This window comes from Macrobrachium rosenbergii, chromosome 50 (genome assembly GCF_040412425.1).
Source record: "Macrobrachium rosenbergii isolate ZJJX-2024 chromosome 50, ASM4041242v1, whole genome shotgun sequence".
Classification (NCBI taxonomy): domain Eukaryota; kingdom Metazoa; phylum Arthropoda; class Malacostraca; order Decapoda; family Palaemonidae; genus Macrobrachium; species Macrobrachium rosenbergii.
The window spans coordinates 18,808,779-18,821,385 of record NC_089790.1 but is presented as its reverse complement, the minus strand read 5'-3'; the positions used below and the strand labels follow the sequence as shown (position 1 = coordinate 18,821,385).

General features: G+C 33.5%; 1 protein-coding gene across 3 annotated transcripts in view; it reads right to left on the bottom strand.

Moving 5' to 3' along the window:
* Positions 1–45: 45 nt before the first annotated feature.
* The window catches only part of LOC136832690 (uncharacterized), a 279,608-nt gene continuing 267,046 nt past the window's right edge, over positions 46–12,607 (bottom strand). For all 3 annotated transcript variants that reach the window (XM_067094081.1, XM_067094080.1, XM_067094079.1), the window contains one exon: positions 46–2,630. In XM_067094081.1, the coding sequence (XP_066950182.1) occupies positions 1,569–2,630 (1,062 nt within the window). In that variant the 3' untranslated portion in view covers positions 46–1,568. The remainder of the gene's footprint in view (positions 2,631–12,607) is intronic.

The window sequence follows — 12,607 nt, the reverse complement described above, 5'->3', positions numbered from 1 at the left end:
CATAAACCTTGCATCTTGAAAGGTCAAACTACATTAAAAAATGTATTATAAATGAAAGTTTATTGGATACTGTAGTTTTGAAATAACAGGAATATTTACATAACAATTTTATTGGCTCACCAAGGGAATACATAATATATTTACACAGATGGAAAACAAGTATTCAATTGAACCCTATCCCATTATCACACTTGACAGCCATCTATAAAGAGGATTTTCATATATATTTGAAGGCACAAAAAAGGAAAATGAAAAGAAAGCTGAAAGCTTCAACATTCTAAAAACCAAAGAGCCTAACACAATTAAAATTTACCTTAACTATGTGTCATTAAAAACCTGAAGCTTCAAAAAATTACATCAGACTGGCTGTCATCATGTGGGGTCCTCAGTAGATTTCTACTCAAACCATATATAAAGCTTCTTCGACTAAAGTGTATCGATATAATTTCCTTGTATATACTCATATATACACAACTGACATATACGACTAATGAGTTTTATATGATATTCTTTGGCTCTTTGACCTACAAAACATTGGCATTGAGAAATGATATTGTGATGCCCAAGAACAAAAAACTGACTGAACTTTCAGTAAGGAATACATAACTGTAATAAAGGCCATTCAGGATCTAATTCTTGGAGTCACAAAAAAAATATAATCTTGTGGATTACAAATTTAAAGGCGAGGAGTGCTTTACAAATACGCAGAAACTCAAACTGACTACATCTGCTTTCCTGGATAATATTGACTAAAAATTAAAATCTGTCAAATGATCACAAACAATGGGAGAAATCAATTACACTGTATAATACGAAGTACTTAAATACCAACACTATATGTAGGCACTCAGTAATGATGTTTCGTTAATTTCAGTAGCATATGTTTTTCATTTTCAACATCCTGGGCTGCACAAAACATTCTCTGACAACACTTTACAGAAAAGTTACATCTTTCTATGTACAAAGAATTGTCTGCACCCAGATGTATTAACACATCTCATGAACAATGCTTAAATTGTCAAAGCACTTTGGCATAGCTGTGAGCTCAGGAACCCGACTAAAACGTCAAGTGCCAACGAGTGAAGATCTGCTTATGACTCAGTTATGAGGCATGGAATGAAAATATCACATTGTAATACAAGTAACTGGGCAAAGAAATAATTAATAGGGGAAATGCCCACTCCTATATACTTCCATTGCAAAGATATAAAATAAATCTTAAATGCCCACTGTGACACTACACAATAGCATAAGTTTAATATTCATCAATTATGGACAACAAAATGGCACAGCCATCAAATATACCCACACCAAAAAAATATTCAATTCATAAAAGGCTAAGACTTCAGCAGAATAAAAAAGATTAAATTGTCACACAACCCATTCCACATTGCATACCAAATTAAAGAGGAAGCTCTACACATGAAGAAAAAATAAATTACAATAACCATCACTGAGTATTTTCAGCAATGCGAGCCAAGATGTGGTGAATGTGGGCGTCTAAATCTGCATCTGTAATTGAAACAGGTTTTCACACTGCCCAGACTCCGGCCTGTCTAAACTCTCAATCATGTAGTCCCATATATGTTATTACACATCTGATCTATGGACGAGGTTTTTGGACTGCTACTCTGACTCTTATTGCTGTACAAGGAATCTTTGCTATTCGAAAGGCTCTTATTTGCTTCAGCACTTCCTCCTTGAACTAATGACAAAACAGATGGTCGATCCACATTTTTCACTCTTACAGCACCATTCACACTCCTTAATTTATTTCTCATCTTCCCCATGGCTTCAAAATGGTGTTGGTTGTGATCACCTTCAAGAGAATCTACTGGATATACAAATTTTTTATTCTGCAAATTGTTAATTCCTGAAGAATTAATTTTACAATTCTCAGTACTGAACATGGGCTGATGGCCAAAAATAGTGGGCTGCTTTGCAGCTGGAATCCAACAAGCTGAACCATTGCACAATGGGCTTCTAACAGGTGGAAGCCGCTTGTCTGGGGTAAGTGTATGATCTAGATTCCACATGTGAGCAGCAGGGGGAAGGTAACGTATTTCTTCCATAGGTACAGGATTCCACTCAAAGGCTACTTCAACATGCATTAATCTCTCGTCATCAACATTATTATCAGTATTAATACTGTCAAAGTAGCTTCCTGTGGATGTCAGTGATGACGAAAAAGATGACTCTGTAGCACACTTGAGATTAGATAACCGGAGCTCAGAAGAGAGGGACCCCATTCTGTCAGTGTAGTTAACATCTTTTTTTAATTCAGGTGAAAATTTCTGATTGGATTTGTAATCATTCCGGTCCTGGCTTATGTCTGACAGCTCACAATTGTAAATGTCACTAGCACTTAGCCTTTTATGAAAACCTTTTGAAAAGTCCCTTTTGGCAATTTTATTCTTTTGTTCTTCCATCTTGATGAATAGCTGCTGCTGTGAAGGCATTACAGGATTAGTGGAGGGCGATGGGCTCCTTAGGTCCGAAAGTACGAGAGGAGACCCAATCGTGTCAAAGCTGGATTTAGGAGAATTCAACACATGACTTGACTTATCACCAGCAACTACTGAGCTTGACTTGTTGATAATGCTTTGGTCACTGTAGAATATCGAGGAATCCTGCAAAAGTAAATAATTTCAGTAGTGAAACTTACACACAATGATGGTATTAGCCTCTAAACCACTACAGTATACTGTATGTATTTTACTTTACTGTTATGAGTACTCAAATTAACTTTGATAAATACCCATCAAGATAGTATACTTTTCTTTTAAAATACTAAGCATGTATAAACTGAAATGAGATCAATTAAAAATTTAGGATAATAATGCTAGGTATATCTAAATTGAAGTTGAGAGGGATAAATAAAAAAAAAACTTCAGGCATGTCAAGTACTTATAAATTACATTGTCCAAACCTGAGAATACTAAAATATGAAGTTCATTCAGACAGCTCCTCACAAATCCACTGCATACTTCCTTCCATAAAATCACAGTACAATATGACTTTTATGTCAAAGGTTGATTAACAAAGTTATGCATGCCCAATATGACTATAAAGATGGTATGGCTATTAAACTGTTAACTACTCAGTGTAGAACTGTGGAGTCATACCTCTTTCATGTGAAATATTTAGGAGTAAATATGTAAAATTTAAAACAGACCTTAACATGCCACACTGTCAAATCCTGGCCATTAACGGCAGTTAATGGTCTTCTTGGCTCCAGTCTTAATAACATACATCCAACCATACACAACAATAGGGTTACTTTTTTTTTTCCCCTGCCCCAAAACTACTTATGCCTCAAGGAAACATGAGAGGAATAATATCTCATTGTACTCAGAAATTAATTATTTCTTTCGCTTCATCATTTTCAGCCAAAAGAATCTGAAAAATATACGAGTGATTACATTATATATGACTGAAAAAATTACTTTAATTACTTCCTTAACTGGTCTAAATTAATTACTGAAATATCCATGGAAACGGAAACAGATTTAGCTGGAGTCAATTAAATTGCTCATCTTGAGAGCTTTATTTAATTATATTTGTATATTACAACCAGAATTTTAAGGCTGGAGTACATTTGGAATTTGTATTTTTTTCGTTTGTCTAATTTTGTACGTGTAAGTTAATTAGCAAATACTGTCCATATTATTATTATTATAATATAGTTACCAATGAATCTTATGAGGTGAAAAATAGAGGGTTCTGAGGGATATTGCAAAGAGCTTTTAATACCATTAACAGTGCACTGCCCAAAGCATGTAACTGGTATCCTGTAAAGGGTTCCAGCTCTAGTGAAAACAGACCTCTAAAAAATTACAATAAGTAATTCCCTAGTTTTCTAAATATTACAAAACCACACAGTGAATGCCAGTGTCTTCCTACGTTTAATTTGTCACTTGCAGTGTTTCTTAATTCACTTCTGTAACAATGATCCAAGTCCCAACTTTGCTAGTACCAGTGCCACACTTCAAGTGCCACTATGTAGTCCAGTTCATTTGTGATGAGATAGCTTATAACTGTGGCATCTACTAATTTAAAATTAAATTGTTTCCAATTGCCGATTAGCCGTTTTTAGACATTACTACACCAAAATGAAATAGTCCATATACTAATGTGGCCTGCTTTCAGTAAATGTATTATCGCAAGTAGCTTTTTGTTACACTTTTCAAGACTCAAACCCCCCTTTTCCACCAAACAGCAAATTTATTTACATACCATCCCTAACCACTGCTGGTCTAACAGCGACATTGTTTTATTTTAATTCCTGTTGCCATATTGTACTGTCTAGTTACTTAAAGGGATAATGCTGTGCATAATTAGAGGAAAATATATCTTAAGTCTAAATGCTATGTATTAGGTATCACATATCAGAAAAATAATTACTGAAAAAAATTTCTGAATAAATTAAAAAGCATTCCTAAAATGGACAAAGAAAGGAATGGAGTATTGAACAACCATGCCTATGAAGTGTGCAGACAATGCTTACTGTTATTTATGGAAGAACATACTAAGACTGCTCTTCATCCATTCGTATAACTGGGAAAGTGTAACAAAAAAGCATGTAAATTTGCACAGTCTAATAGCATAACTATAGTAGCTGCGGCTAACGAAATTTAAGGTGATAATCCTATCTAAAGCTACATCACTATTACTTTGCATTTGTGAAATGGTTTATAGTTAAAGCGGTCAGCTATCAAATAAGAACTTTAAATGAAATAACATTCTTCACACTTTTTGGTAATGGGAGTTACTTCAAAGCCTTAGATCACAATGCAAGAATATGAAGTAATTCTGATGTCAATAGCAGGATTCGAACTAACATCCAGAGGTCACGTTGTTGAATTACTTCATATTCTTGCATTTACATCTAAGGCTTTTTAGTGAAAAGCATATCCAAAAAGTTATGCGGGCACTGCTCTTACTAGAATTTCATATTCTATACATATTATGCACTTGAGCCACAAACCTTATCACTTCTGGTTAGAGATTTTCTTTTTTATTTATAAGCAAAACTAAGAGGTTCTGAAGAGAACTGAACTGACATTAGATGCAACATCATGACAATAAACATGAATATTGTTTTTCCTAACGACAATTGAAAACTCATTTAATTACCAAGGCATTTTACATTTTCAAACTGTCAGTCTCTCTTATAAGAATTATTGCAATTAGCATATGATTTATTCAGTCTGCTTTGTGCAAATTAAATTTGCAACATCCTTCTTACTAACAAAAGAAAACAGACTGCTAATAGAAAGTGGCCGTTTCATTTATGGGCAACCTACGAAAGCCTACTGCATAATTTAAAAATACTAATACTGTGTGACGTACTGCAACTATTTTACATCAGTGCTAAAATAACACCAAAGATTAAATATATTCTCACTTAATCTAATTACTTTCTCACTAGCATGACATATTTCAATAATTTCAACTACTGATAAATATATACATATGAATACATGTACAGATGAACAATACCCAACTCCACCAAAATAAACTTTTTTTTTTTTATAAAAAATAACTTTTTATAAAAAAATATTGGACATGCAACTACCCAAAACTATCCTTGTATAGTCTAAGTCTTTCTAGCTTACAGAAGTTCAATGTAATTAGGTTTTTACATTGACTTTCTTCTTACGCTACTGATTCCCCCCGATGCCATGTGCTGAAATGAAAAGAATCTAAGGTGACTAATCCATATACAGTAATTGTTTACTTGAAAACAAAATGCCTAAAGCTTTAAATTTTTACGAGTTGAAAAAATAACCTGTACAGTGCCGACAAAGTCCAACAGCAAATTCAAGCATCAACATGCATAAAGCCACACTTCCCATCTAAGTTCCTATAAATGAAAACTACCATTAGGCTCTTTCTTTGATTAAAAATATGTGAATTCCTACAATCCTTTGAAGTCTATAGTAAAGCACAACTGGCCTGTTGCATACCATTTAAATTACAACAAAGATTTGTTACAAACATTCATTAACACAATTTCTGTTCCTTTACTACCTATAAAAACAGATGAGTTCTTACACACTGCTACTTATGTATATATATCATTAACAAACACTTGATCCACACACCCTCCTCAATGAGTATAACCACAATGTTTTAATGTATTGTTTGTTATGTTTATGAATATGTGCATATATCTTGGGTAAGTAGTATGAATGAGGGCATACTTGTATTTCTCCAATACTCAAGGTGGTAGGCCCTGTATCAGTCAGAAAAATATATTGAAGTGAGAAGACTTAATGAGATGAGTAGTGCTAACTGGAAGTTTTTATCAAATATGCTTTTGGTAAGAGAATTCTATTTATCTCTGCATAGTTACAAGGTCATGGCTTTAGTTAGAGAAGATTTAAAATGCTCAAGAACAGGTTCCAAGCCATTCATTATGGTATTGGTGGCATGTCTACACAGTTGATTCTGAAAACCATAAATCTGACAAGCATAATCTATTATGGATAAAAGAGTTGCATTATAAACATTACTAATGATTTATCCACACCAAATGTACACTGAGAACATCTTGTACACAAGTTTAATGCACTTTTGCTTCTTCCTTCCTTCTAAATTAAATGCCAAATAAAAATTAAGTTTAAATATTTCACTGATGGATGAAAGGGTAAAAAATTTTCAATCCTAAATTTGGTTTCCATTTAATATTCTTAAAAAAACATAACAGCTTTAGGTTCTCCAATGGAGAACTGAAAGCCAACAGAAGAGGCCCCTCCTTAGAAAAACAAGTTTAACAATCCTTGAGAATGACAATGGTTGGATAATGTCAAATAAATTGTAAAGTCATCTATATAAAGTTGTTTTTTAACATTAGTAGGCAGTTCTTTGGTGATTTTAATAACTGAAAAGATAAACAGGATGTCACTGAGTAGACACCCTTGAGGGACTAATGATTTATATGAGGCTCAATAGGTGCTGTCAACACATACTTGGATTGCTCAACTGCATAGAAAGTTCAGTACATCACTTGGTAAATAACCTCAAAATCATCATACAAAAGTTTTTAAGATGTACCTCTATAGAGTCCTTTGTTTTTTGTGCATCTGAAGAAAATCGTTAATTTGATTTTCTATGTAACAATCCTTCATGAAATAATAAATTAATAATGTTTATAATATAAAATTTCCAGTAAAAATAATATACAAACTAAATCTTGTCCTGTAAAAGTGAAAGTATTCACGGATTTATTATGGTGGGATCCAAACTGTGTTGTGGGTATAATTTGAAATATACAGTATGTAGATTCAAAGTAAAACTAGCTATTATAATTTTTGTGTCACTTTGCTCAAACAGCTTGTCAAGTACATCGCAGCATTATGATTACCTGTACTTGGATTTTTACCACTTGTTTGCTGAGTATTCAGGTCCATAAATAATTATAACACTAAGAAGTACAATTTTGCAATGGAGCTAGTTATTTAATAATTTCAATTTCAATATTTCCACTAAAGGTAGAACTACTGAAAGCAGGAAATGTGTTTAAATTTCCCAATGTAAATTTTAATATTACACAGTAAATTAATCAATCTTCTATTAAGGATATGAACTTTTCTACCCATGGTGTAGTTTGTAAACATGACATCATTACTGGGAAGTGATCCCTGTTAAACAATTTCCACTAAGACTCATCTCAAACACTATCTCCAACAAAAAATTAACAAATGGCCATGTCAACAGTTTAAAATATTGTGCAGGTTTCAGTAAAACACGAAGACCTGTGTTTCTGCCATTTGGATAGTAAAACCCATTCATATTCATTAAGTACTCAGTAAGGAGCCTGAAGGCATCACCCAATAAGCAAGTATGGTAATGTTAAGATGTTGCCATTAAAATATCATTTACCTGCCAGTATCTGAAAGTAAAGTGTTGTTTACTGCAATTTACTACAATGTGTTGTTTATTGTGTACTGTAAGTATACTGCAGTTCCTCAATTGCCATCTTGGTGATCTGATGATGTTGCTAGCATGTACTGACCAGTTGAAGCTGGGCTCTGATGTGTTGTAAACATATTCCTATGGGAGCCATGCCTAACAAAGAAAAAGGTTTATCATGATTTTTTCTTCAAGCATTTAGGATACAGCTTCTCAAACTGTGACAACTGGATAAACTGCAAAAAGGATGAGAAAACTGAAGTACTTTACTGTATATATTTCCAATGTTCATCTATTGCAGAGGCATCCTAGTAAGCCCTGTCAAGTCAAGTCACTGTAGTCACCATTATGTGAACAAGTAGATAAACAAAGGAATAAAATTTTGGACCAATCTGAGGAAGCAACAATGGCTATGTGATCTTGATTCTGCAGATGTTGATCATTAGTTGGCGAGAACAATAAAATGACTAAAAAGCTAATATAGGAAAGGGAAGACTGTGGAATTTAATCACAAGAGGACTGAAGTCACAATTCAGATCATTAGCACTGGGCATATGGTACGAAACAGTTACCAATATGTAACACTGTCCACTAATGTCTTGAAAACACAAAATAGCCTACACATTGGTGTGGAAGTGAAATTCTATCTCATTTCATGACAATCTGAGTAATGTTGCAACTGACTCAAATAATACTGATTTATAAGGAAAAAGCCTGTGATATAATAGTGCCAGTACAGAAGCAAAAATTCTGGCTTTTGATTAAAAAAAAAAAAAAAAAAAACCTTGAAAATTACCTGGAAAAACATGCCAGAGGTCTGACCAATACTGGGCACTCAAACTTTCAAGGTAGTTACATGGGACATAGTCCAAAAGGTTAAAATATTCAAAATGCTCCAGCAAAAATGTGCAAATTTCAAAGAGGACTAACATGCTCCAAATAAAATAAAGGCAAAGCCAAGGATAGTGGACAATACTCCTTGATCAAAATGCAGATACTGTACATCGAAATTGTTAAGAATTTATTTAGTATCATTAAACATGTTCACAAATCTGCCTTGCCAAATACTATACTTGTATTTTCTTCAATAAATTTACACTGATGACTATATCTCCTAACAAAAATAAGTGTCTAATCCATGGGCAGGGGAAACAAATGCTAAATAAAATAATTTCCTTCAAAACACACACACACACACACATACGTGACTTTCTCAATAGGAAAGTTTTATCCAAAACAAACGTATCTACACTGAAATTTAGTGTCCAATTATTTGGCAAAACACTGTACCTGTAATTGACCTTGTATTTGCAGCTATGAAAAATAAACTCCTAAAATCACAGTGCAAGACCCCACATTATACATCTCTTCATTGGATATGAAAAAAAATTTAAGGAAATGATAAAATACATGTACTATATACAACAAAATGATCAAAACCCACACATGCAGCAATATTACCTTCTAACTCCCAAAGTCACATGCTGTAAAAATTTGTGATATAATTTTATATTTGTTGGGTTTCTCTTATTTATCAGTCACTAATAGAATGATCACAAACTGTAAAATTAAGAAGATATCAAAAGCACCATGCTGGCAGGTATTTTACAAATATGGCTCTCTTGCCAAAATAATGGAGGAAAATAGAAAACTTCACTTTAAGGTACCAAAGACAAAAGATTCTCAATATCTACAACATTACACAATGTACACTACTGATGCAAATCACTATAACCTTACCTTTTACAGTCACTGGATAATGCATGTATTATATTTAAATAGTTTCTAATAACGACAACAACTCTGTTAATGTCTGAGGCATGAAAGTTCGGGTATGTTTCTACTTCAGAAAATAGGAAATATTACTTTGGAGAAACAAGTGTGTTGATGTTTTTCAGCATAATGAGAGCAGAATTATTTCTGGGTAGGAGGAAATGAAGACCACAGTGTGGCAGCATGTACAGATGAAGTGACAGAAATAGGTTAAAAGAAATTGCATTAAAAACCATGAGAAACACAGTCACTTAAAGGAAGAAAGTAAATGGATATGAATACTACTAAACAATTACAGTGTCCAAACTTCATTGCACAGAAAGTCTATGAACTGAATCAGCAACTATAAGATGCATTTGACAATGACAATCAACTTTTTCCCCTAAAGGCAGTGCACTCAGATATACTTTATTTTTAATGGAATATTACATTACTGTATACTATAAGTAAAAAAACCTTATTCTGAGTTGTCCCAAAGAATCTCTGATGGCAAAACATTTTTTCTGAATATAATCACAAGAGGAGGAAGAAAGACATTAACAGAGGGATTCAAGACTATATTAACAAGTTACATAACAGCAAACACTCTGACATGTCTTGCAAAAGAATATACCAATCTTCAATTCTTTAATTCATAAGCCACATACAACTCATTATCCAGTCACATGCAATGAATGACAAAAAGGAAGCTATTTGAAGGAATTACGGCACAAACCTGAAGAAGGAGGCGGGTCTGTTAGTGCGACGTTCAGCCACCGTCGAAGGAGAGGAGGAGGAGGAGGATGATGATGAGGAGGAGGAGGTGGTGGAGGAGGAGGACAATATGGATGTGGATGTAGAGGAGGAGGAGGAGGAGGAGGAGTCTACCACACCAGTACCCTGTGAGAGAAAAAGGAACTACCATACCACTAACCAAACAAGGAAATGCAACTAGGCCATTTTTTAAAATCAAGATTGTACCTCGTCTTTTAGCCGTTCATATTTTACTTACAGGAGATATGATAATACAGTCCATAAAAACTAATACTATTCATCTAATAACATACCAAATTAATCTATTGCCATTTTTGAAAATAGAAAAAAATTACTTAAACTCACAATTATAGACCCTGCTGGGTCATTGATAGTCTGGGTCACTGAGAGTTTCTTCCTAAGACAATCTTAAGTTATATATCACACAAAAAGGGCAAAAGATCAAGACATGTTATGCAATTATCTTCAAGAAAGTAAAAATACTAATGCCACTCAAAACATACACTTGTACTGGTTTGCAAATGGAGCAACGGTATTTAACAACTGAAACATGAATAACTGAAACAAAAGAGATGCTTTATTGAATATCTTTGTGATTAGCAAACCAACTTCAAGTGAGGATTGTTGAAGGCAATTCAGTCACCAAAGGTAAAAGCGCACACACAGTTGTTTTAACTACATAAGAGCAAGGGACTATTCAATCATTTTAATGTGGATTATTTTTTAACACTGACTTCAAAGTTTTATAACATCTGTTGGCAATTACTGGCTTCACATTTAATGAGTTTCACCGCATATGTAATAAATTGAGCTTGCACAGTTTTAAAAATTAACCTACGAAAATTGAAATGAAATACTGCAGTAGCCTGCTATTGAAATAATAATAGCCTGATAAATTGCATGATGCAATACTAAACAGCAAACATAACTGCATATAGAAACTTGTCAAAAAAGAAATGCAGATTCGGATCTAGCTAATATGAAGGGACTACCAATAAATAACTTATGGCCATACAGTTTATCATTAAACGTGAAGCACTGCTACACATTTAATTACGTACCGTGATGTTATAGATTCACTATCAAAAGAAAAGTTTCATTAATAACTCTCGACGACCTTACATGGAGGATATTACTTTAATTACCAACAAAAGCACTTGATCTAGTTTACAGTATTGTACTTTTAAAAATAAATTTTACTAATGCTGGAAAAGTTTGGTAATACTGTACTATACTGAGAGGTACTTCAAAATCTAGGAACTGTTTAGTAAAAAGGTAACAAACATATGGTACTTTTCAAAATTTAACAGCTTCCTTGGAGTAATTTACATGAGAGAAAAATTCTTCCAAATCTGTTTCAAAGTTCATGGATGAAAATTACTATATTGTTCCTGTATGCTACAAAAAAACTGAGATGCTTTCACACACAAAAACAAAAAAACTGGTCAAGTCACCACCACCATTATCAAAACCAAACCACACTTCAAAAAAAAACTAAATTATATTACTGTGTATTTTCCAAAATGCTACCTGATTAGCCCCAATACTGTGTTGTGCATTGTTTATTGATACAATGTACATAACTGCAAATAGAAATTACAGTACAGTACTCAGTTACTGAAAATTACTTACATCTACTAATTTTACAAGTGCACAGTATATTGTGACTAAACAGCTAACCAGTTTCACTAAAAAATCAAGCAACATCCACAAGTGCCCTTGCCGTCCAATACCATCTCAAATATTGACCAATAAAATAATGCAGACTAAGAGACTATGTATCACACTACCTATAAGGGTAATTGGGTAATAGGGTCAACTCACTTTATACAGTATCATATAATGCAAACACATTTAGGTAATCCATTATCAACTACTGTTCTGTATTATACTCTAATTCTCAAAAAATATAACTAGATTTATGGCAAAATCAGGCTATTATCTGTGACTGAAAATAAAAGTCTTGCGTGATACAAAGCTACAGACTGCAGGAACTGGTGCTATCCTAATTACTGTACTTGCATGGAGTGAAAAGTGCAATCTTAAGAGAAAAGAAAAATGCCACATCCCTAAAACCCACTCATGAGATCAACTGAGCAATCTTTCATTCCTCGTGGAACACTACAGTGCTGTTTAATAAAGTGGAAATCATATGAGAGTAGGA